The sequence below is a fragment of the Lonchura striata genome, chromosome 6 (genome assembly GCF_050655825.1).
Source record: "Lonchura striata isolate lonStrDom1 chromosome 6, ASM5065582v1, whole genome shotgun sequence".
NCBI lineage: Eukaryota > Metazoa > Chordata > Aves > Passeriformes > Estrildidae > Lonchura > Lonchura striata.
Window position 1 is genome coordinate 28559168 of NC_140708.1, and position 25581 is coordinate 28584748.

General features: G+C 41.5%; 1 protein-coding gene across 6 annotated transcripts in view; it reads left to right on the forward strand.

The window, feature by feature from the left end:
• Positions 1–25581, forward strand: part of WBP1L (WW domain binding protein 1 like) — a 58994-nt gene that overhangs the window by 17736 nt on the left and 15677 nt on the right. Inside the window, exon 2 of one of the 6 annotated variants that reach the window (XM_085583687.1) lies at positions 7748–7847. The exons of 3 other annotated variants lie outside the window; for them this stretch is intronic. Coding sequence is in view for 2 of the 3 variants with exons in the window: in XM_021536327.4 (XP_021392002.1) it covers positions 17144–17243 (100 nt within the window). In the remaining variant the exon portion in view is untranslated. Of the gene's footprint in view, positions 1–7747; positions 7848–16946; positions 17244–25581 lie in introns of those variants that run through there. 2 more of the 6 variants (XM_021536326.4, XM_021536327.4) reach the window with 2 other exon arrangements.

The window sequence follows — 25581 nt, forward strand, 5'->3', positions numbered from 1 at the left end:
TGGGAGAAATTATGAGATGGTTCATTTTTAATCCTGATGCCATTTATTGCTACCATATTGCTGGTTATCTCAGAGGCTGTTGGCAGTGTATTTATGGCTTCCAACTTAGAATGTCCAGTTACAATCAAGTAAGTCAGAAGCACTGAGTACATATTTCTCTTTTGATGCTCATTTTGTAAAGGCAGTATTGAAGTTCTGCATTAGCAAAGGAATACCAACCACTAAACTATTTCTGCCAGTATTTTAAATCTCTGATTACTTTTTGGCTTGTAACTGATACCAACCAGAAATTATGCAGGCTACAAATCTTTCTAAATTATCATCCATCTTTTTGTTGGAGACCTAAAGAGGAAAGTTACTGAAGTGGAAAGAAAACTTTTTTTTAAGCTGAATCAAGAGAATATTGGCAAGATGCAAGGGAAAATTTAAATCTGGTGTTTGCTTACTGTAGCTAACAATGAAATCCTCCTTTACAGGAAATTACTAGAGTGAATTATGCTTTCAGTCTCCTTGATACTGTGGAAGAATAAAAGAAAATCAAGCTGTCTTGGTTTTTAAAATTATTTTTAATATAGATATTTGGTGTAGGACAGGGGTAAATAAAAGGAAGATGCTTCTTTTTACTGACAATTCTCCAAAGATTGACCCTAAAACATGGTCATCATCAACAATTACTAGTTTTCATAAACAATGTGATTTTATATTTGCTTTTTCTTATTACCTGCAAATAACTAAATCACAGAATGTCCTCTTCTGAAACCTGTGAATTTTTGAGTTCTGCTTATTTTCTGTATGTATACAAATATAGTACTGAACTATCAAATATGAAATGAAGCATGTCAAATCTTTCCTGTAATATAAAGTAATAGGTGTTCTCTATAAACATGAATGACTTAATCTGTTTCTGATATAGTAAATTTTATTCTTATTTTGCTAGTAGAAAAGGAAAGAATAGAAAAGAGTAACTTTGCCAGACATGAAACCCGGTACAGTTTGGGAATGGATGACTAGTTATTTGCAATCCCAGTTATGTTTTGTATAGAGGCCATAATTTGTCTTGCACAAGAAACCTCGCTGATGCAAAAAAAAGAAGTGTTATCTGCCTTTTTGAAAACAGATGAAATAGACTGCAGAACATATTTGTCAATGGGAAGTAAACATAAACTTAACATAAACTTAAGAGGAGTGCAGACATTGAGTATAGCTGAGCATGACTGCAGAGGGTAAAGACAGAACCACTTGCCCCTCGCTTTTCAGGCTTTACGTAGGACCAGAGAATACCTTTCATGAAGGTGGAGCAGGCTTTTCCATCCCCTTTGTGTGTGCAGTTTCTTCTTGTAAGTCTTGGTGCCAGGCTTTCATGACACCGACACGGAGTGAAGCTGCAGGTTGTCACCACCCACAGCCACAGCTCTTGCACTCCTGGTGACAGAGGAGTGTTTAGATATTAGTGGGATTTGATGTAGATCAAATCGAACATGAGAATTCAGGGTGTCCCTGTGCAGATTTTTGTCCTACTGCCAGATGTGCTTTACTGATCTGCTGCGTGTAATGAACGACCTTTTGTGATTGCATTGATCAAGATAGCACCTTGGGCATGTTGCTCATGCAAGGGGAAAAGTGAGGTCAGTGGGAATGAATGTTGTGCTACAGCTTAGACTGGAAAACAGATACTTTGGTGTCCTGGGAAGAATAAGTCTTGGACTTCTGCTGTGGGGCATTCAGTCTAACATGGCATCTTAATGTTCTGTGGCAGGTGACTTTCCTGCATTCCTTGTTGGGCTGCCCTACTTGCTCTGTACTTTGTCTTCTGCGTTTTCCTCTGGCAGGCAGCCCTTTCTGTTGTCCTGGTACATGTGCTCCAGCCTTGTCTGCAATCTCCTTCTGGCTCAGAATTAGCCACTGTGTTGTTCCTTGTAGATGTGGTCACAGGTCCCACCCTTCACAAGACTGGAAGCCTGGTTTTAAGTCACCTCCACAAGCTTTTTGGATGTGATGCATAGCATGGAGAGCCATTTGGATGTTGGTCTTTCAGATATTGTGGTGGGAATGAAAGCAACCAGAAAAGCAACAGGTGGGAAAATCCTGTCAGCTACATCTGCCAGTAGCCCTAGATGAATAAAACTGAGATGTTCTCTGAACTCCTCCACCTTTCAGGTTAGATCTGCTTGTTTGTTCAATGAGTGAGGAGTACTATGTCTCAGAACATGTGTGGAAGTGGATGGCTACATGTTAGGCTCTCAAAAAATCAGAGAAGCTGATGCTGGCATTCTCATATTCTATACTGACACAGTGACATTACTGGTAAATTGATGGCAAAACATAAAATCTTTTTTTCTCTCGCTCTTCTCCACAGTTTAACTCTCCTTATGATGTTTATCTCTGATCAGAGGATATTAACAAAATCTTTATCTTCTTGGTTTTACAAACTTGGCTTAAGAATTCTTTACTTGGCAAAACTTGGCAAACATTGCCTTAGTATGCAAACAGTGAGGATGGGATAGGGGAAATCACTTGGCTGTTGAAAAGCTGCATATGGGAAAGTCGCATGGAGGTTTCAGTATTTTATTTATAACTCTGCAAAGGCCTCTTCTTATTTGAAAAATAGAAGAGACCAGATAGTGGCTTCTGGAAAGCAAACAGCTAGATTCTTCCATGAGTATTTTTAACATAAATATTAACTTCACAGATTGTGATAGTATTTTCTCCTTGAATACTTGTTTTTAGCGTTCAAGATGTATAACTGGTAAAGTAGCATTGTGAAGAAAACTGTAACTCCTGTAGCATCTGTTTTTTAAAATTCTAATTGTGAAGCCATAAGAAATGCTTTGTTTTCATTTAGCAAATACATACTGACTTTCCAGGAAGGTGACTTGATTTGCAATAGGCATACCCAGTGAGAACCATAAGTTTTTCATGTTTGTCTTTTATTGTAGGATTAGAGTATTTATTTCAAAGTCTTTTTCAGAAGAACACTAGTTTTAACATTACCATTAAGTAATATTTAAGTAAAAATCTTCTGCATTTTCAGATTTGGCTGTATATGTGAAGAGACATTTCCAAACACAAGTGCTTGGAAGGATTTTACTAGTTAATAATGTAACCATGAGTTTTATGTCAGCTTTATTCTGAGCAGTGTTTTGCTGATACCAGTATAAGTTAACTGTATTATGTGAAACTGCTTGAACAGAGCTAAAGGAGCAATAAAAGTGATCTGCCCAAGAGGCTTTAGCATTTTCCCTCTGCTCAGATTGCTGAACATGACTAAGTCTTTGCAGAATGACATCTAAGGTTACACTTGGAGTCATTAGGTTATAAACAGTCCATAAAATGTTTTGCATACTTCATGTTAATATTCCTCAGAAGATCAAGATTCCCTTGGGAGAAATGAGAATATGCACCAAAAACATTCTCAGTCTTGAGGTTTATCCACAACTTCCTTGATAACTAAATATCAACTCTCATGAAGACATTATTGCAGAACAAATTTTGATGCTGCTCTGAGTGTTTATATATCGGAGGAATCTTCTGGGTTGCGCCCTTTCATGTTTTTGCTGACTGTCTGAGTTGTAAATTACATTTGAAAGTCTTTCTGACTCTAATTTGGTAGGTTTATATGAACCTTCATGTTCAAGAATGTTTTTGAGCCCCAGGCTGTGTTAGGAAAAAAACACGGTAAAAGTGTTCAGATCTTGACAGAATGTCTGAATTTTTGCTATTGAATAGATAGAGAGTTTCTGTCTCTTCTATTCATTTTTAGTAAGGCTTAGAGGCGTTGGGAGTGAGTTCTTGACCTTTCTTGAGGATGCCAGAGTCTCTCTGAGAGATATGACCCACCATATTGGTTTTAGGGTTTTTTTTGTGTGTGTGTTTTGGTGTTGTTGTTTTTTGGTTTTTTGTTTTTTTTTTTTTTTCCCCAAGAATAAATTTGTCTCTACTGTGAAAAAATGGTTGATCCTAGACACAATCTGAGTGAAGCTGGGTCTATGGGGGGACTGTTGTACTTGGGAAAACAGTCTTGTCTTTTGTTCTGGTATTAGCGTTGACTGCTGATACTGAATGCTTGGCATCTGCAGTGGTACAGCAGCAGCCTGTGCTCCTTGCCTGTGTGGTCAGCTGACCTGACCTAGGGCAACACTCTGAAATAAAATAAAACCTCCAGACCACCAACTTGTCCTTCAGAAACTAATCTTATTTCAGATTCCACTGTTACTTTGTAAAATACTGGGATTTATAGACCTGCCAGGATGGCTCTGGCAGAGCTATCACATAACAGCAAGATCTGGGCTCTCAGTCAAACCCTTGACTTAGTGGCATTTCTCATACCTAAGGACGCAACTCACAAGGGATGTCCTTGGCATCTGCAAGCATCGAAATTTCTTCCAGGTCATCTAAATGAGAGCAAAGAGTGGAGGACTTGAACAAGAATCTGGTGAGAACTGCTGTAAGCTGCAGATGCTCCCAAGCCAGCTGCAGTTCATGGGCTGTAGGAGCCACTGGTGCATCTTCCTCCTCTTGGGAGGTTTAGGAAGAAGCATTTTCCATGTGTATGTTGGGTTTTTGGAGGCCTAGCTGTTCCTTGGGGTACTTCAAAAGCTGTCTGCAGATAATTTGACAGCATCACTTCACGCTAATGAGGAAGCAGCAGGATTTTGTTTCCTCCAGCCTGCCTTGAAAAGGGAAGTAGAGAAGCTCAGCTGTACAGAACTACAGGACTGTGAAGCACAAAACAGCTCAGAGACTTTCCTCTAACTGCACAGCTCAAGAATACATAGTTGCATGTATGAGAATTCACCCTCGTCCAGCGTGCTTTGTCTGGCAACAAAGCTGCTTGATTTGTCTCTGTTATGGAACTGGTTTCCAGTCTGAATCAGTCAGGCATCTCTGAAGGTCTCTTTTGGTGCATGGTAGATGCACTGGTTCTGCTGGCTTGCTTTGGCAGATAAAAATTCCATTTCACTAATATGTTACAAAAGATGGCTTTAGCTTTTTTGATTTTGCTTGGCTTTGAATTTCCCAAGAATTTTGGGACATTTTCGATGGTCAGTTATTTTTCCTCATGGTGACTTCAAGTCAGTGTGAGCTCAGACTGCAATAGACAGTCCACTGTGTGTTGACACTTCTAAAAGATAAAGCCATGCTGTCAGTTCATGCTGAATTCTTTCCAAAGATGGGGTATATGTGGTAAAAGTTCTTAACATTTTTCTTTCTCATGCCAGACCTGCATTTGAAAAGGATTCTGAAATTTATTATCATCTTCATTATATTTTGCTGATGTTAAAACCATCTATTAAATCCAGCCATCTAAAACTGAAGGAACAGTAAAGATTTTACTGATTTTAGAATTTACCTTTGGTGTAAAAGTTATATTGCAGCTGCTAAGGAACACACAAAGGCTTAGGAAAAGGTTCTGCAAAACAGTGTTAGATACAAAAAAAGAAAAATAAAGGTATTGATCTAAAATTTAATGAATGAAGTGAGTGTACAATAACTCAGTAACTGATACAGAAAGGGTTTGCAACTCTTTTGGTTCTTGAGGGAAAAGACGCTCAAACAAAGTACACAAACACCTGGTTGTAAATCTGCACATATGAAAATAAATACTGAATATATAGGGGGTCAGATTAAAGGAAAAAAATAAGAAAAAGTTAGAAAATTGTGAAGTGTGAAGTCTCTATTGTGAAGTCTCTATTGAAGTACTACAATAAATCCCTGAAGGTTTTATAAGCATCTCTAAGGCAACAGGAAATGAGCTGTGTGGATTTATCAGGAACAACCTCATGGGAGGAGGCTGATGAATTTAATTTGGTTAATTCAATGGATGTTTTACAACACAACCTGAGTGAGGCAGCACATTGGTTATGGGATACTTGGTGGGGATCTGTCTTCAGGAGGGTCCATTAAGTAATGAATATGTGCTGAGGAGTGACTGTGGTGGTGACTGGGATCCTAGAAGGGTTTGTTCTGCCTCTGTGCCAACAGTTTGGGAGACAAAGAGAATATACTTGAGATGCAGAGGGAAGTTTGTGTGTGTTTTTAAAACAGGAGAAAAACTTGAAGAAATAGCCTGAAGTCTATTTCACTTTTCCTCAAGTTAAAATGCAGAGTATTTAGCAATGGAAAAAGCGAAATAGTCTGGGATTTTAGACCAGAAATGAAATGCAGTTCTTTCAGTAAAAAACTCAGTAAATCTTTAACAGTTTAGAATTGTCCTTTACAGGTATTTGGTAATACTCCAGACTAGTAAGTGATATGCCCCATTTTGGATCCCACATTTTAAGATGGGTTTGAGTTTCAGAGTGAGAAAACCAGTAAAAGCTTGATTTAATCCTTGTAGTCTAGGAAATAAAGACTTCTGTCTTCTGGAAGCAGCTTACAGAGGAATGGAACAAACTTCCAGGTGAGCTAAGTTAAGAACATCACTACAATCAGTCATCTTGTTTTTAGTGGAGAAGAAAAAATTACTGCCTTATCTTGCGCTAAGGCCTGAGTTAATGTTAATGGGAAAGAACATCCTGATGTTTAAAGGGCATCAAGCACAGGAGTATGTCCCCTGTTGAGGCAGTGGGTACACTAGGGATTGCATTTGCCTTAAGAATAGGGTAGAGAAATGTTGATGCTTTGGGATCTGTGAATCATTCCCAGAGCAGTTTGACAGCAGCCTGGGTGCCTCTGGGTTTGCCTCTTTGATTTTCAAACAGCCCTGACTTTTGAAGCCTGTGTCAAGAAACAAGTGCTGAAAGGAGGACAAGTCTGATGGTCAGTCTGTAATTAAATCTGTAACTAAATCTTGCTCACAAATGTTGCTGTCTGTCCCTAAGTTCTTTATGTATTTTTACCTGGAAGATGTCTTTTCAATGATCTAATGACTTCTCAAAGTGCAGGTTGGGTCTCTGAAATTAAATTGGTGGTTAGTTTTCTCACTTGTTGCCAGGAAATGAGAGGTGGTGTCCTGGTGTTCCAAAGGAGATGTTCAGAATTTTTATTCCCCAAACTACCCCCTTCAGGGGGAAAATACTGCTGTAGGAGACTGTGATGTTTCAGAAGTGAGTATTTCTAAAAATTGAAAATATTTCCTTGAATGAGTGTCTTCATTCAACAGTCACCCACAGGGCTGTGAGCTTTCTGAGTGCTGAGGGTGATGTATATTGTTCACCTTTTGAAGAAAAAAAATGTTTTGCTAGTTGGGGGTTTGTTTTTGTGTTTTTCTATTTTTTTTACATTTACTGTTTTACTGTAGCTAATTAGCACTAACTGCTTTCCTGCAAAAAGGCAGGATGTCAATCAGGTTTTGATATGTTTTGATTTTTTTTTATATACTGATGCATACAGACCATTTGGCTTATGCTATGGGAGAATTCCAAAAGAAGCAATGTTTGCAGTAGTAAAAGGTCATTGGTTTTGTGATGTAGAGCACATGCATGTCTGGGAGCCAGGCCTGAGCAAGGAGAAAGCAAGTGCTTGATCTTCTCTCTTTTCCTGCAGTCTGCAACCTTGCTGCAGAGAAGTGCATGAAAGAGCTAAAACCGTGTGGATCATCTGCTGCTCCTTCTGTTCTGCACAGCCAGGGGAGTGTTCACTTCATCCTGCAGTGGAATAAGGAGCATTAATGTTAAATACAGCAGTTTGGATAAGATAATGGCCATAAAGGCAGACTGTGGTTATCAATGTTTCTTCCCAAAATAAAACTGAATTAAGTTTTTAATTACTGAACTCTCTGAAATAATCTTTTGCACACGTTTTGCAGCTAAGGGGAAAACCCCACAGATACCAGGAAGGAAGGCGAGTGAGACCACCGGGTGTTGGAGATATCTGCCCTTGAAAGGGCAAAGCCGCCTGGCCAGCGGGTTTGTCACTGAAATTTAGAAACTGGCTGTGATTCCAGGTGCCGCCAGTGCCTTTAATGCTCCAGCAAAGTGCAAACTGCGTAATGCCAGGGCCGGTGCTGAAACGCGACACCGGGACACCGCTTCCTCCCGCCGCCTGTTCCTTACATAACTCCAGGCTTCCCGGGCGGCCTCTGCCCGAGCCGAGCCCACAGGAAATGCTTGGGTAGCCGGTGGCAGTTCTGCCAGGCATAGAAAGAATAGCAATTAATTCTGTATTCTCAGTTCAATGGTTGTCGTGCTTCAGGCGCTATCCCCGTTCTATGGATAGGGAAAATGAAGCAGGATGAAGCTGGTGATGGGAGGCACTGAATTTTTCTGCCCTGTATGCTTGGTTTGAACCAGCTTCATCTGCACCTGGAAGCGTACATCTGTCAGCTCTAGTTCATGTACACCGTGTTTTCTGAGGGCCCCCTCAAAGCATCTGCTTTCTGGTTGGCAGAGCAGCAGAGTGTGTGGCCTTTTGGGGGGCTTCTCTTGTTTTCCTGGTAAAGATGTCAGTCAAAACACAACCCATACTGTAACAGGAGAGATCAGGCTTTAAGATATTTTATTCTTTTTCACAGATACAGGTGAACTCAACTTGAATCTACCCTTAACCATACACAATGCTGATTTATTCCTTATTTTTCTTTACTCATTTTTTAATTCCAAGTACTTGGAGAGATCATAAGCAATGTGGTAATTCAAGTTAGAAAAGACAATTTTTTAAAAATGAAATTTTCTGTAGTGTTTTTTCCATAAAGTTGCATTTTTAAGGAAGTTTTTAGCAGTGGAGTTTAAGACTAAATATCTCTTGTAGAGTTTTGTCAACAGATTTAAAAGTGATGTCTTTAATACTGTTTTGCCGTGATCTTTTAAATGCTTGTGGTATTGTGGTATTGAGCTTTCTTAATAGTTAAACTTGTGATTTCCTTTCATTCTTTGTTTTGGTTGTATGAAGAAATGTGATCTTCAGTGCCCTTCATTTTGGAAGAGAAGGAGTCTGTCTTTCTGCTTGTCAGACCATCACACCATGTGGAAGGGCTTTCCTCATGCTTGTGCCAAACTCTGAGCCTCAGCCTACTTGAGTCTGTGCAGATGAGTTTGTATTTCTGCTAGATATCAGAAATCCTGTAAAACTCAGATACTGCACAGCCCATTGGGCTAATTTAGAGACTTTTAATTTTGAGAATACCATATTGTGATACACATGTATTTTCTAAGAGGAAGAAGATTCAGTTAAAGAGCTTGTTTGTAGTTTTAGTACTGCAAATTCAGTCTCCTGCAAACCAGAATCCATTTATCAGTGGAGATGTAGGTAGCATGGCAGGGCCTGGAATGAAAAGTCCAGGGATAATAGGGAAGTTCTTGAGTGTGTACATATGTAGAGAGCAATTTGAGGACATTTGCCTCAGCCTATGCAATATTGCTCTGCAGTGTAATGTTACCAAACCATAATATCCATCAGTGTGCTCAAAAAGAGGTGGCTGCTGGTGTCTTTTTTTTTTTTCTCAGAATGATTTCCCAGAAAATCTGTTCCTCCAAAGAAGGGTTCAAGCCACATAGAAGTGGTGTTCTGCTGGAGAAACATAATTCTCAGAATTTAATGAAACAACCTCTTTCTTGTAAAACAAGCTGCAGAAAATAAGACTACTGGGATTTGAGGGGAGCTTTTCTAAACTTCTTCAAGATGTAAACTTATGCTCAGGAAAGGCCAACAAATTTAAGAGAGATCTGACCAGACTATATGCATAACAGATCCTCCCAGCAAAGTCTTACATGATGACAAAGCCTCAAAGCCTTTTTAACCCATTGTTTACCTCTTGTCAGGTTAACGAATGCATGGTTCCTGAAGCAAGAGCTGGGTGTCTTTGGGCAATCAGGTGCCCATTTGACACAACTGTTCCTGAGCAAGGTGTGGGGTTTAGATTTATAAGAACAGTAGCAGAGGTTAACATCAAATTACTTGGTAATTTGCAGGGGTACCATCACTTACAGGCATCTGCATGTGTGATTGCCTCTCACATCTGCTATGTGTTCCTATCTCTGTGGGTGTTTCCCATAACCAACATGCCTGTGTGTCATGTGTGAGGCTGGATTTTATCTGAATATTGGCTTTTCACACAGTGGCTCTTTGTGAGAGTGCAAAAGGGGCAAAGGGCAATTAACTTGCTTGGATTTTATCTTCTTGCCCATGTAATGCAATTTGGCTGATCCCTGACCTTCTTGTGCACTCCAGACTTCTGTCGTAGGTATATCTTGGTAAATCACGTAGCCACCCTTATCTTCAACAGATTGTCTGGTTTTGTGGTAGGTTCTTTATAAACACACTTGCAGGCTCTGAGAGTTCATGCCCTGCCTTATCTGCAGCAGGCCTTGGCCTGTGTAGTTGGGCCCAGCAGCAGCAGTGCTGCATCCTGGATAATTGCTTCATGTATAAAAGTGTCCTTCTCTTCGAGGGTCTGCTGTATAATTGCGTGTTGACATAGCCTGTGATAAAAAATCCATCTTCTAGGACCACAGAAGGTATTTAGAGCAGTGTTATCCCCTGGAATCTAGAGGCAATAGAAGAGTAAGGAAAGATGAAAACCTTAAAGTCAATTCTAGTCACCCCAGCACTAGTGTTGTTAGTTTTGGCAAATCCTGTCTCAACAGTAAAGCCAGCTGCCATTTTGGCATCAACACAGACAGACTTGGCTTGATCCCTTCTGGCATCAAAAAAATGCTTCGTGGGAGCTGGCACCAAAGCTGTGAAACAAGGGTAAGTAAGGCCCAAGGGAAACGCCAAGCAGCCATGAGATGAGCACTAAAAATAGTGAGTTGCTGTCATTTGTAGAGAAATCAAATAGCACTTGTAAGAGTAGGGCATCCAAGTTCTCCATCAAGGTTGTGCTCGTAAGCATCTCTGGGACAATGCATGTCTGTGATGATGTGACCAAAGGGCACACACAGGCTGTATTTTTGGTACCCACATGGTGCAAGACTCTAAAACTAGAACAGACGCTTACCGTCTTAATTCTGTGCTTAGGGGATCCTGTTACTGTCTGCAAGCTGCCTTCTTCCCTGTCTGGAGCAGATCGTCTCCTCTTGAGCCATTACCGAAATCCTGTTTGCATACATGGGCATCAGGAAGACAAGAGCTGTAGTGCCAAAAAGCAAGGAGCCAAGCTGGTGTCCCTGTACCACCCCGGATACACTGTGTCAGTCTCATAAAATATTTAACAGCTGAACTCTCCACTCCCTCCTCCTTCTCCCCCACCCAGCAGGCTTAGAAGAAAGCTGAGTAGGCTTTACCATGACTTCATTACCCACTCCAGACTAAAAGTGAAGCCTGACATCTTCATTTGGGCATCTCAGGTGCCCAAAAACCTGGGAATGCTTATAAAGGGGCAGAATCAACCCAATCTTTTTTGAAGCACTTAGCAACACTTCTCAATAGGGCACTTTCAACCCTTTAGTCCCTCCGTGCCTCAGTGATGTAGGACTTTGAAGCATTTTAACACTTCTGGACTTGGATGGGAGATGTGGGTGTTAGAGCGGTCACACAAAAGTAGATGATTCTCACAGACTTTGGCATTACAGTTGGATTGGTTTGTCTGCAGCTCTGTTGCTGTGAAGAAAAGCATACTGGACCTGTGGCTATTGTTTTCTGCTCCATGCTCCAAACAGCAGTGGGAACAATGTCACTGAGGGCTGGAAACATCAAGCTACACTTAGAAAAAACTGTTTTGGTCTCAGAGAAGAGCCTGAGCTTTTCACTGCTGCCACTGTCCCATCAGCTGAACAACAGAGTGGGTAGGAGTGTATGAAGAGCCTGGATGTGGTTGCTTTTATCTCCTCTGTCAGACGGGTGTTGGAGAGAACTCCTCTTGGGTATGTCCTCCACAACCACCCCTTGTCTGCTCCCTGCCCTTTCCTTGAATGCCCTTAGGATAGCTTAATACAAAAGGCAGCTTCAGAGGAAGGATTGCTTGCTGTACAAAAGTGCAAAGGGAAGTGCTTTTCTGTTGGCATTTCTTCACCCACAAAGGAGCAGTGAAGAGGAGGACAAGCTCTCACTGAAATAGCAGATGATGGAGTGGGTAGTGGCTTCCTCTGTGGTGCACACTACTTGAGTTCAGGGCTTACGCATGGCTTTTGGGTGGAGATGTGGTACATATTTGTACTTGCCTGCTTGGCTGACAATTGCTGTTTGGGATTCAGTTGGAACCAAGAGTCAATTGGAATCAAGCATGAGCTGTTGCTGTTGGGGCTTTTGGTAACACTGAGAATATTTTGAAGTGCAGTCTCAACCTCCCTGGTCAACCAGTTACTTAGAGAGAAAGGTAACAGTAGTGAGGTTGAAATGCACTGTCCCTGTTTGCTTAACTTACTAAGCTCCAAGAGTTTTTTCCACTTCTGAATCACTGAGCTGATAGAAGTGATGGCCTGTGGGGAATAGGCATAGCTTTTTACCACTGCAAGCCCTTGTGTTTTGTTGCACATTAAAATTTATTGATCCGTCAGACTGGTTGCAGTGCTAACTCACACACCAGTTCCAACAGATATGGTGTCTTTTCTTGAAATTATTCTTTGCTTTCTCCAACAAAGATTAAAACAGTTTAGCCTGAAAAACAGTAAATGCAATTACTCCAGTGTTCTCATTTTGTACCTGAAGTGCATGTTGATTGGGGGACCCCCACTTTGTCCCACTCCTAAACAATACAGTAATACTAGACAGAGTGAAAGGTTTGTTTTGGGCCATTTGTTCCCTCAGCAAGAGAAGATATTCTAGGTCCTGCAGGTACTGGAAGTTACCAGCCTGACCTCTTCTTCTTGGTCTTCTGGAATTTGTTGAGGGCATTCTTGGTAGGCAGTGCCAATGCTGTATGTTACATGAACCTGGGACACCTGGTTCTCACACTGGAAAGGCATCATGTTCTTGTAGTGCTATCATTGGGGTGGGGAAGTTGCCCTTCACTCTTCAGGGATCTACAAGTTCACAGGTGGGCAGACAGAAGTGGTTTGTAGGCAGATTTAGCATTGCATTGCTGTTTCAGCATTGTTCATCTTCCAGTGTCTCATGCTAGTTTTGCTAGCAAACTAGTCCCTTTTGAATATTTGCTGTCAAATCAGATGGAGCTTGTTGTTCCTGGATATTGTCTTATTCTAGAGAAACAGAGATCTGCTTTTGCACCGTTCTGTATGTTTCTTAACTTTTTCTATTCTTTATTCCCCAAACCATGCCCAGAACAGGGAAAGGTAAAGTCACCTTCGTTGAAGTTGCTCCTTTCACACTGTGTTGTGAGTACATGCCAGATTTATGAAGTCTCAGTTCTAACACCCAGGGCTGCAGGCTGACTAACAAAAATGGTGCTCCAGAAACACTCCTCTTATCAAAATGAAAATAACAGAGTACACTGGGGAAAATGGAAGTATAATTAGATAAAATTGTTCCAGCATTATGGTCAACCTGTGTATGTAGGTACAGAACTATGGTATTAAAGTTTAATCGAGAGGCTGTTACACATCATCTGTATTTACTGTTCAAAACCTCTCTCTGCCTAGGACTGTAATAGTGGAGCAACTCAGAGCAGCCTCATGCTTCAAGCCTGACAGATTTGAGGTGCACAACATCATTTTTTCTTGCAGTCATGTTATCATAACTGGATCTCCTCAGGGTGTATCAAAATGAGTACTATACCTTGCTTGGTTACCAGACCTTGCTCGCATCTCCCATCAAACATGGAAGGTGACTCTGAAATGGCCCAAACAACTTGCATCTTGTGCTTCACTTGCACATTATATCTGAGGTCACGAGGCACAGTGTGTTGGCCTGTGAAGGTACTGAGCAGCATCCTTTGTGGGACATCAAGTTTGGGGCAGATGGCATGTTCTGGAGCAGTATTATAGACTGGTAATGCCTAGTGGCCTCTGCTCCCTCTTTTCCAGTAGAAACCTGCTCACCACTTTTCTGTGGTGGGATCCATGCTGACATGCCAAAAAAGGATGGTTGGTGGCTACCTAAACAAGCAAATTTTGAAAGTCATGTAGATCCCATAATCTGTCCTGACATTAGTCCTGACTTTTCAGAGCCCTCAAGAGAGCCATCTACTGAGGAGCTGTGTGAACAAAACCACAAATCTTATGTTTGTTTTGTTATTGTTATCTTGGGTAGACACACTCTTGTGTAGCCTTTGCAGATCTTAAGTTCCAGGCTTGTATAAAGGAAGCGTACCCATGCTTAGCCTGCCTTAGAGCTGCTCTTGCTTTCATTAAAATAATTATTATTTCTGCTCTGGTTTCCCCCAGGCAGAGAGAAGTATAAAATTAGAAGGGCTTTGGAAATGGACAATGAGCAGCTGAAGGCTTAAGGATAAGATTTTACATTAAGAGGACAGGGAAGATTGATATCTTTTATAAGAAGATAGCTAACAGGTACAGAGTAATGAATGGGTGAGAAGATGGATGAGGACTTCTGTTCCCACCTGTTAATAATATGAAAGCCAAATTACAAGGTGGTGAATTCATTCCTGATGAAAGAAACTATTTGTTCACAACCACTGTCTATGAAACTCACTGCCACCAACCAGAGCTTTGGGGCAAGAATTTACAAACTTAAAAAAAGAGGAGGGGGTAAAAGGATACCAGTTGGTATATACAATGCAATTGCAAGGATTAGAAGAACCTAGGTGTTCTGCAAAGGGTCTAAGGCTGTTGATCAGTGTTTTATAAGGGTATGAGCTACCTTGTCCAGCTCTTTTTTTTTTTTTTCTGTCCTTTTACAGTTTTTTTTTTTCCATAGTGTGGCCTATAGCAGAGTTGTGGAGCATGTTACTGCCCGCTGCCACTCAGGGACTGCAAGGGAGGGTGGCTGCTGCTGCTGCAGTCGAATGTGGTAATGCGTGCTTACAAACCACCTTGTTTGTGTCAGTCTTTCCAGGATTGCTAAATTCACACATAAATTAGGATGCTTTTGCTTTTTCCGCCAAGTTACTGCTTTTGATAGTCCTTCACAACTTGTCTTAGATCTGGAATGAAGCTTTGCCTTTTGAGTGTGTGCTGGGGAAGAGGCGGGTGGTTAAAGTTAGATTTCTTCTGACAGTAGGGATTTAGAAACTGCTGCATTAGCTCAGCCCTGTGATCTGCCTGGTCCAGAGCTCTGGATAGCAACAGCCAAAATCAGATGTTTCAAAGGCCAGTGTGAGGCCACAGAACAGATTACTAAAACAGAAAGCTGCCCTTTTATATCACTGATGTTTGTCCATAGAATTGGAAAAGCAAAGGTTGAAAGTTTGTTTGATCCAAGAGCACAAAAGCTGGAAAATCCCATTGCCTGGCTGATGCTAGTTACATCGATGTTTTGTGTCCTCCAGGAAATTGCTTTGTTGCTTGTTTTCTCTTAGGGAAATCAGGGATGTGTTTATCCTTAAACATAATTTTTAGATGGTGCCTTGAAGTTGGTGTAAAAATAAGTAATGCTTGTGTGTAGTCTCACAGCCCAGTTGTGGAAAGGACACACAGAGTGGGGTTCTCATTTGGGAAACCACTCTGGGCTGGACTAGGCTGGACTGAAAGGAGGCAGCAGTGGTGGTCACTGAGTGGTTTTGGCATGTACAAAGTGGATGTCTTTTTCTGACACTGCTGAAAGCTGCCTAGCTGTTGGTGGCAAGGGGTGTCCTGCCTTTTTTTTTTTTTTTTTTTAGTTTCCTCTTTATTTTTTTCTCCTATTTCTAATTATTATTTGCAATAATTTTATGTGATTTCTCTCTCTTGTAAGTACTGAAATTACTATAAAAACTGCTACTAAAAAAGACATTCAGTGACCTCACTATAAAAAAAATATATTCATTTCTTTGTCATTTATTTTAATGTGTTGAGCTCCAAGGCCAAAGAAGTCAAAAGCCAGGGGAGCTTGTCCTCTGTCAAATACCCACGGAGCTGCTGCTGGAGCATATGGGAATGGCAATGGTGTCCCAGGCCCCCTCCCCCCTCCCCGACAGACGAGGACAGCTGCTGATTAAAGAGAAGCACAAAAAAAGAGGTTGCTGAACTTTCAAAGTGGAGGTAGAAAAGGAAGTTAAATTTAGATTACCTTCTGCAGTGTCATCTTCTACACCACTGTGGAACTTGCTGTACTCCTTGGGGGAGGACAAACATGACATGCCATCCTGGGTGCCAGATGATAAATTTGTTTATAAGGCTTAATTGCCCCTTGGCATGAAAATGTGAAATGAGCTCAAGTAGAATGAGAAACCTTTTGACAGGGCCAGTCATATTTTCCCTGGGGAGAGGTAAATTTTAAACTCTTCCCATCACCTGTCTGATGCTAGAGGGGTCCAATCCTGATCCTTTTGACATCAGGGAAGTTATTGCTGTTTCTTTAGAGGGACAGCTGTTATCAGGAGTTGAGGGTTGAACAGTGTTATGAAAAAGTGGAACTGTGGTGGCAGGCAGAAGGTAGCAGGGAAGTGCTTTGGATCTGTGAAGGCTACCGTGGTCCCCAGGGTCTGGAGGTACTCAGAGAAACCATGGTGGTGGCTTCTAGGGAACCAGTGCTGTCCAGCAGGCAGCATCGAACTTAGCTTTCTCCTCAGAAATAGATGAACTGTCTATTTTTGCTTAGTGAGATTTAATCATCACCACGCTGTTGGCTCATGACAACATTTTGAATAGGCTGCCCTCCGTTGCAGCATCCCCTTAGCAGGGAGGAGAGCACTTTTGCACTGTGCTCCACCAGGGCTCCCTGACAGGTCCCGTTTGCAGCGACCTGCCTGGTGTCACCCAGCAGCTCAGCAGTCTTAAGGCTCAGGGCTGCTTTTTGGTGTGGGTTTTTTTTTTTGGTTTTTTTTTTGTTTTTGTTTTTTTTTTTTTTTTTTTTTTGTTTTTTTTTGTTTTTTGGGTTTTTTGGTTTGGTTTTTTTGGGGGGGGGTTTGTTGGGTTTGTTTTTTTTTTTGGTGGATGCGTGGATTTTTGGTTTGTGTTGGGGGTTTTGTGTCTGTGTATTTTTGTGTTGGGAGTTGTTGTAGTTTTTTTTTTGGGGGGGGGGTGGGGTGGGGTTTTTTGTTTTCTTTTTTGTTTTTTTTTTTTTTTTTTCAGAACTGCCTGACCTGATGTCATTTCCCTCTTGCAAACACCCCGGCTGGGCTGCGTCTGAGATATGTCACGGGGAGTGGGAGGAGGAGGAGGGGGAGCCAGCGAGTGCATGCAGTGTCCCAGGACCCTGTTTACTTAGCATTCCCAGCTGAGGAAGCCCTGGTTTAAATAGGATCGGAGGAGCGGGCTGCCCACAGCAGATGAAGAAATGGTTGCTGTGGTGCTTTAAATTCCTGCCTTCCCATGTGCTGGCGTGGAGGATGAGCCTGCAGAATGCCTTTCCTCCTGGGTCTCAGACAGGTAACCAACCGGCTGAAGTGCGGTGGGAGCTGCTTGCTCAGGTGGAGAATGTGACTGATTACTTTTGTTTCCCCCACCTCTAAGGACATGATTTCTGACTTTCCCAAAACGGAACTGTAGAATCAGCACTTCCCCACCCGTGGCGTGTGATCGGAGAGTATAATTGTGCGAGAGACGCTTTTTATTAGCAAGGAAGGAGCAAAATTGTGAGCCAGGGGTAGAAACTTCCTTGTTGTTGGAGACTTTGCAGCAGGGAGACTTTTTGTGTCGTTGGGTTTTAGGGTGCTTTCCACAGTCATTAAAATGGAATTGCATTTTAATTTCTTAAAAACATGGCAAACTTTGAACTGTTTTCTTGTACAGGCATTATTTTGTATGTAAAACTGTGAATTTTTAAAAAAGAAAAAAATAAATAAAAAACGGGAAAAAACCCTCAGAAAATACCCAGGAAGAGGTATATATGTGTGTGCGCGTCTCATCTCTAACAAAAGTCACCAAATGGAAAATGGCAACATGCTGTGACCCACAGCTTGGTGATTTTTTAATTGTTTTGCGAGAGTTTGAGCTTGAACAAGAAACTTGGGATAATTTAATAGCTGGTAATACCGAGGGGAATGAGAAGTGGTAGCAACTGCCCAGCTGCTCTCTGCTGGAGGAGGTGCCAACTATGTGTTCCTAGTCTGGGGAGAGCAAACCCTTTTTTTGGTTTGGGAGGCACGTCTGTAGGGGAATCTGACTGTAAACTCTTTACAGCACTGTTGTGATCTGTAATCCACAATAAATAAATACTGAATTATATTAGAGTGCTGCTTGCAGTTTATAATTTGGAATTAAGAAGTCGAGATTGGACCATAACATGCTTTAAACTACCTACTTTCAGTTGTTTATCAGAGCTAAAAGACTTCAGCTCGCTGCTGAGTAAACAGTGCTGTCTCTTTTTCCTTATCAGTTCAGTTTTGGTGAAAGGCAGCTCTCTCCCCACCCCCACACCCCCCCATTCCGAAAAGAGTTTTACATAAGAAACTACCTCTAGCACAATGACCTTCTGTGATTGGTGCAATAGCTATAAATAATAGATCACTTGTTAGCACTCAGGGCAAAGAGACTTGCCTTAAAAACTAGGAACTGAACCAGAGGGGAAATTCAGGCACAAAGGCTGAATGGCTTTAGGTAACTCTCAAATTGCAGTGAGATGTAGCTGCTTCAAATGCTGAGATTGCTTGAGACTCACAGGTGTGTTTTTCTCTAAAGTTACTGTTTTTAAATAATTAATTTTGTTTTAGAGATGTGTTCAGTGCAGTTGGGGTGCTGCATAAGGTGTAAAAGTAGAAGTTAGGTGTAATTTAGTTTCATTTGCTGGAACAGTGAACATCTGGTTGTCTCAGTGGATGCATGGTATTTTTTTCTCTGCTGGCAACTTTTCGGCATCAATAGAGGCATTTACAGGAAGCAGGAAAAAAAGGTGTTGCCTCAAGAATACAAGAGCGAAGTTCTTGACTATTTTTATCCACTGATAAAGGATATACTGGGAAAGAGCTGCTTGAACTGTTGTTCGTTTTAATCATTTTTAGTCTTAAAAAAAATAAATTCTAAGTATTTGTGAGTATGTCCTGTATGCAAATATTATTCAGAAATTTCTTTTTCCAAGTGTTGTTACTGAACAGTGCTATTTAATTGAAAGTAGGGGAAGAATTCAGGGATCTCTCATCAACTCCATCGTGCTTTTCATTGGTACATTCGGACTGTAAACACTTTGCTGTCTGGGATGCCCTTTGTTGTTCTCATTCAGCACAAGGGATGCTGATTCTGGGCTGCAAACTCAGGGAAGAGGTGCTGAGAGGAGTGTCCTCCCATGAGCTGTGTCATGAGGATGGAAGGATCAGAGTGAGACCTTAGGTTCCCCAGGACCCCTTGCTCTGCACCCCTGGACTGCACTGAACAGCTGCTTTCCCTGGATTTGCCTTCATTTCTTCTCTGGGAGCCAGCAGCATTGTAGCACTGCAGATAAACTGCCAAACACCTGGTAAAAGTAAGGTGTCTGGTTGATTTTGGGTTTTTGTATTGTTGCAGTGGGGATGATATTTAAATCCCTAAAAAAGCTAGGTCAGCACAATCTGACATCAGTGCAATATGGGTATTTAAAGCTCCCATCCAAGGAAACCTGAATGTACGGGATCTCTGCTTTTAGTTTTGAGTGAGCATTTCCTCCTAAGGTTGGAGATGGAAGCTTGAACACATTCACCTAAAAAAAAAAAAAAGAAAAAGAAAAAAAAATTGAATTCTGAATGTTTTCAGTTTAACTGCTTGAGGTTTTCAGCATGGTCTTCTATTTGGTGGTTTAAACCGACAAAATGCAAGATGACCTCCTCAAAGCTGTAATTTCCTAGAAGTCTAGAAATGTGTATCTTTAATGTGAGAGGGCTGAGGACTTCAGCTGGGAAGATTCTAGCAAGGGGTGAAGAAGTAAACATATGGTGCTTAAAACACTGATGTGTAGTTGTCGGAATCCGAAATTGAAACTTGCAGTAAACAAAAATGAAACCAGCTCTTATTGAAATATATCAAAGTGTCCATGATCTGTGATAGTGGCCCTTTAAAGATAGTTTGGAGTATTTCTCTGGGATAAATGGATGTAACAAACCAATTCCTTCCTCAGATAAAGGTTAATAAAACCTTGGAGGTTCTGCATCTGCTGGGGACGAGGATGGGTCTGCTGTGGCTGATTAATCATGGTGATCTAAATATAATTCTCCTGATGCTGGCATTAGCGAAGCAATAAATGTTGTGGATTAGAATTCCCATTTTGGAGATCTTTATTGTGCCTGAGACAGCTCAGAGGCATCATTCCTCTCCCACTTATTATACTTCTAAAGTGTTTGCATATTTGCACTTACTACACTTTTTTTTTTCCTGCATTCTGCAAAACAAAATTTGTGGTGGGTGACTTAAGAAGAAGCATCCAGACTTGATTTATTTCCTGGCCTCAGCTGTCTGTCATAAGGCAGGCTTACAGGAATCTGTCCCCTGTTTTGCTGGCAGGGCCTGGCACATGAGGTTCCAGTAACTCCAGCAGTCAAAGCCACTTTCATCTGCAGCAGTCTTACATGTTTTTGTTAAATGGAGCCCTCCAAAGGCATGATGCTTGCTCAGATGGTGGGTTTTTGCTTTTATGTTCCAAAGAACTCACAGGTGCAATGTTTGTGAAGGCAGGAGATGTCTGGAGACTTTGGTGCAGGCTCAGCCATGCCAGTGTCTGTGAGTCCTGAGCTGCCCTGGTGATCCAGGGTGCCCAGCAGTTCTGCCTGTCCTTGCTGTGATCCCACCTGCTGTCCTTCTCCGAAAGGATCTAGTGAGTTTTCGTTTAAGATTAACTTTGATTAGGAACTGGGGGGCTGCTGGCAAACCAGGAATCTTAGCAAACCCTGTGGCAAGACTGGGCATTTCATCCTAGTCTTTTCAGTAACAGTTTTAACTTATTGCCACTTGAGTGCCTTGTCAGACAGAGATAATTTTCTTTGGTAATTCTGTGTTTGCGTTCTCAGGAGCTGTTGCTGATGCCCTTCGCTAATCAACGCTAGTGATAGTCTGATATGAGATTGAGTAACAGCCAAATGGGAACTAGTAAATAGTGGATATCAAATAGTTGTTTCTGACATATTTAATATACTGACAACCACTTCCATTCTGTTACTCGGAATGCTTAACAAATATATATGCTTCAAATACTGATTGTGAGTTACTCAAAATACATATTTCAATGCATTTTTCTGAGGATAGTGTCACTTACTTAAATCCATCCTGCTTGTTATGGGTGCGGCTGGGTACTGAGAGCAAGGGACTGCTGCCTGCAATTAATGAGATTAGTGAAATAACTAGGTCAGGATTTTGATTTATTATTAAATTGATGCTTATTACCAAAGTCCCTATGAGAGCTGTGAAACCAGAAGGTCTGGAGTGGTCACACCTTGAGCCCAAGTCCTGTTAAAACCAGTTGTATCTTGCCCTTCAGCAGATGCCGTTCTGGTAGTCTCCCTTCATCCTGTTGCTGGGCTTTTCTGAGTCCCTCTGTCTGTACGCCTCTTATTCAGGCCTTTACTCACTCCTGTCATCCTGTTGTTATTCTCCATCTCCTCCTGTTAAAATAGTAATTTGCTGCATAGTGCCTTGACAAATGCTGTAGTGAAATTTGAGGAAATTAGAGAATTAGAGTAGGTTAAAAAGCTGGCTATCCTAGCAGACAGAAATGGCCTATAAACTGCTGTAAGTAAATGCTAGTCACATTTCCAGGTGTTTCCCATGGTATTACCAAGGTTAGGATGAATGGATACTCTGCCGGTTTGAATGACACATTGAGGCCATATAAAGGTGCTCATATTTAGGGTAATGGAGTCTAGATTTCTGTGGAAAGAGGAGACAGAGCAAAAAGCTAAAGTGATTATTAGATTTTGTGATACTGGCCGCTGCTGGTTTTGGTTACCTGATTAATGTCAACTGAGGAGTCAACTTTTGTAGGTTGTTGGCTGCCAAGTATGCACTTGTGAGTGTGGGCTGTGATGTTTGTTGCTGCAGTTGCACATATTAATTTTCAGCTTGGAAAAGAGCCATGCTAGCCTGGAATTTGTTCATCTTTCTCCCTTCTGACTTAGCAAAAGTGTGTGCCCAGGTTAACTGCTGACTTTTGAGAGTAGAAAAGAGAGAAGTGCCTTGATCCTTTTATTGTGATGGAACTCCACTGTCAATCAGTTATTTCCCTTCATTTCCAACATTGGCTTCAGATGCAGTAAATCCTAACAGATTTACAGCTATAAAACCCAACCATTTACTGCTGGAAACCTTTACAAAAGTAGGGTAAGGAGGTCTGTTCCATCCTTCCTTGCAGCTCAGTCAACCTACAGACCTTCATGAATCCTTCTTGTTTTGATTGTGCCCCAGATTTTGACCTTTAATTTGTCACATAGGCCTTCAGTAAAGGTTTAATACTTAACTGGAAGGTGAAGAGAATAATTGGCTTTTTTCCTTGGCACTGATGTTACTGTTTGCTGTGGCCTCAGATGTAACAACATACAACACTGCCTTGAGTTCTCTTACATCTACCGCTGCTGGATATTTTAAGGATTATTTGTAAAAGCACTTGACAGCAAAAGTGGACTACTGGCAGAGTTGCCAAGTTGCCAGTATGGTTGTGGGTTTATCACAAATGCCAAATATCAACAAGAAAATAAGTTAAAAAATAATCTTGAGTACTCACTGTTACTTTATAAAGTTTATGACATGTGAAAACTAATCCAAAATGACCCATCTTAATATGAAGAGACTCTCAAAATACACCAGATAAGATCTTCCCAGCTCAACCAGTTTCATGACAAAGAGCCTGTACCACATATCACAAATTGTTTCTGTTGAACTGATCTGGGAGGGAACGCAGGCTCCATGTCTGCAGAGTGTTCTCTCAAGTACTCTGCTCTGACTTTTTGTGTGTCAGGAACTGAGTAATTCCAGTTTCTCAGACCAGCTCTTAAGATGGTACCACAGAGGCAATCATGCTGGTTTACAGGACAAAGTGAATCCCCTGAAAGTAGCTGGGAGTCTCTTAGACTTTGCAGGTGGGAGATAGTGGATGGCATGTTCTGGCTTTTTAGTTGTGAAACAAGACTACTCTGCTCTAATGGAGACCTGTTTTTGAGAGCAGACCCACTAGATGCTGCTTAGTAGTCCTGCCTGGAGGCATCTACAGTTAGCTGAACAAAGGTTGGTGGGGAGGGATGTGCTTGCTTTCCTGGACAACAAGAAAATGAGACTCTCCTTCAGCAGGGAAGCCCACTCTGGTGTGTAATAGCCACTGGCTATGGGGAAAGAAAGTGCTTTTGGAAAGAAACCTCCCCCTTCTGTGTTTTCCTAAGGCTACCTTAAAAATATTCCAAAATCCATCTGTAATAGTTTAATAAAAACTCCATGCTGGTAAAAATGATTAAAATTGCCATTAAAAGTGGTGCTAGCAATGGAAATTAAAAACAACAGCAGGTCAACAAAATATGTGTGCTTCCAACTTTGCTTCTATGAGAGTTTTTTCTGCTGTATATTTTTACCTTATCTATAAAATTACTCTTTCAGCCCTGTGCCTTGTCTATGGCTCTTAGTGTGAAAAAGGAAATAGTACGCTTTCATAGCACAAGCACTTAGGATATTGTTTCCAGGAGACATTTAGACTCTAGATAACTGTATTGCTGATATATCTCAAGTAGTTAATTTGGCAGCCTATGACACAAAGAATGCATGGGAGAAGGAAGTAGAAATAATAAAATGCTGCTGGTATGAAAAGTACAGCCTGAGATGTAAATAGAAGGTGAATTCAGATCAAAGAGGTTGGAAGTAGGTAGAAATTTCCTAACAAAGAGTGTCACAGTCTCTTGTCATGGCCAGGGTGGCTCTACATAACCTCTTCTTTAAATTGCAAAAAAGGAGCAAACTGTACAGTGGCTCAGCTTTTCACAGAGATGAGTCTTGACATAAAAGAGGACAGGAGACTGAAACACTTGTTCCAAAGGAGTCACCTGTAACATATCCCAAAGCAATGCTCTCCCTGTGCCAGAATCTTTCCCTAGTAGACTTCTATTTGTGAAGATCTGTTGCCTTTACCTTTTGTCTCTTGCCCTGTGCCAGGCTGTGTAACCCAGTGCTAAGAGGTAGCTATGATCTGAGCAGTAGTCGGACCATGTGACCTGCTGGGACCCTTTCCAAACCAAATTATTCCTTGATTCTGTGAAACTGTTTGGAAACACGGGTGACAGTTCTGGGTCTGACATGTGGCCCCTGAGTCTTCTGGCAGCTCCGTGTTCCCAAAAGCCTGTTGGTGGCTGGGCTGGCAAAGGGCTGCAGAAAGGCTCCAAAATGAGCTGCTTAGACTTTGAGGAGTGTGGCTGGTGGTCAACACTGCAAGGACTTCAGAACTTCTGCTGTTCTGAATTGTGGGAGCTGAAAGCCAACTGTGGGACTATTTGAAGGTACAAGCACATGTGCATTAAGCAGGGAAGAGCATTGTCTTGGGCAGTGTGTAAAGAAGCTCTGGACAGTAAGATTTAAATTCTGCTCTAGATGGGAAGCAGAATGTCATCTGAGACTTGATCTCCAGGAAGAACCTGCAGAACACCATCCTAGCTGCTCAGGATCCTCTGCTGAGAATGTACTGGCACGTGTTGGCCAGCTAGGTTAACAAGGAGCAGCCCTGCACATAAGCATGTGTGGAAAAGTAATTTCAAATATAATGGGGTTGGCAAGCAGTCAGTAAGTTCAAATGAAAGGATGATGTGATGAAAGTCTCTGAAATCAGGAGTGCTGCAAGTTTTTAAATGGGAAGAATATAGTTGAAGATGTTATGAGTTACTGCTGCCCAAAGACATTATTTGTTTCTTATTGCTACTCTTTGAAGCATGCAGCACTGAATGGATGAAATTTTTGGGGAGTAAACCAGAAGTGGTCAGGGATGGATCAAGTGTGGTGATGCAGGGGAGATCATAAAATGGCACTGTGAGACTCTGGCTTTTCACCAGCTCCATGTGATTCATTTGCTGGTTCAACAGGCCACGCTGATCTTCACATGTCACAACCACACACCTCAGCTAGTCATTCTCTGACTTGAGCATTATCAACAGAATTGCAATTTTGCAATGGCATCTTAATTTCTCAATTCTCTTCATATGCAAGCCAAAATCTATGCTGTTCATCACTTATATTAGCTCTGCAAAGCCAGCAAAAGTGAGGAAAAATGTAAATGAACTACTAAGAGCAGATAATAGATATGTCCTTAGAACTACATTTCTAGTTCTTTGGTGTCTAAAATTACTATTTTTGGAATGAATAGCATGCTTGAAGCAGAAAATGCTGTGCTAGCTCAACAAAGTTTCCTAATAGTTGCCACCAGTTAGCAGTTAGAGATGGAAGCCCCTCCTTGCTATATACGAAAATGGTGTTTCTTCTGTTGACACGCCAGCATCTCATCTCAAGGCAAGAACCAAATGTTAGTTTTAGCTACCTGTAGTAGTTGGACTGGTTTGTCCAGCAAAATGTTTGTCTCTTCCTAAAAAATATAGGCAGGTACCCCTCCAACTTGTTGCCTATGTGGGTGGGTTTTAAAAGTGCTTTTTAGAGCCCTTTGTGGAAATCATAATATCCATGGAAGGAAGGGAAGCAGTCCATCATATGCTGAGTTGTGTTTGCTGAATTGTGCCCTCACGTGATCAAAACCCTTTCAAAAGTTGGTGTGACTTCTTAGGAGAAAAGAATCAGCATGGGCTCTTTCCCGTTGAGCCTCAGATGGCAGGAGGTGGTTCTACTTTTAGAA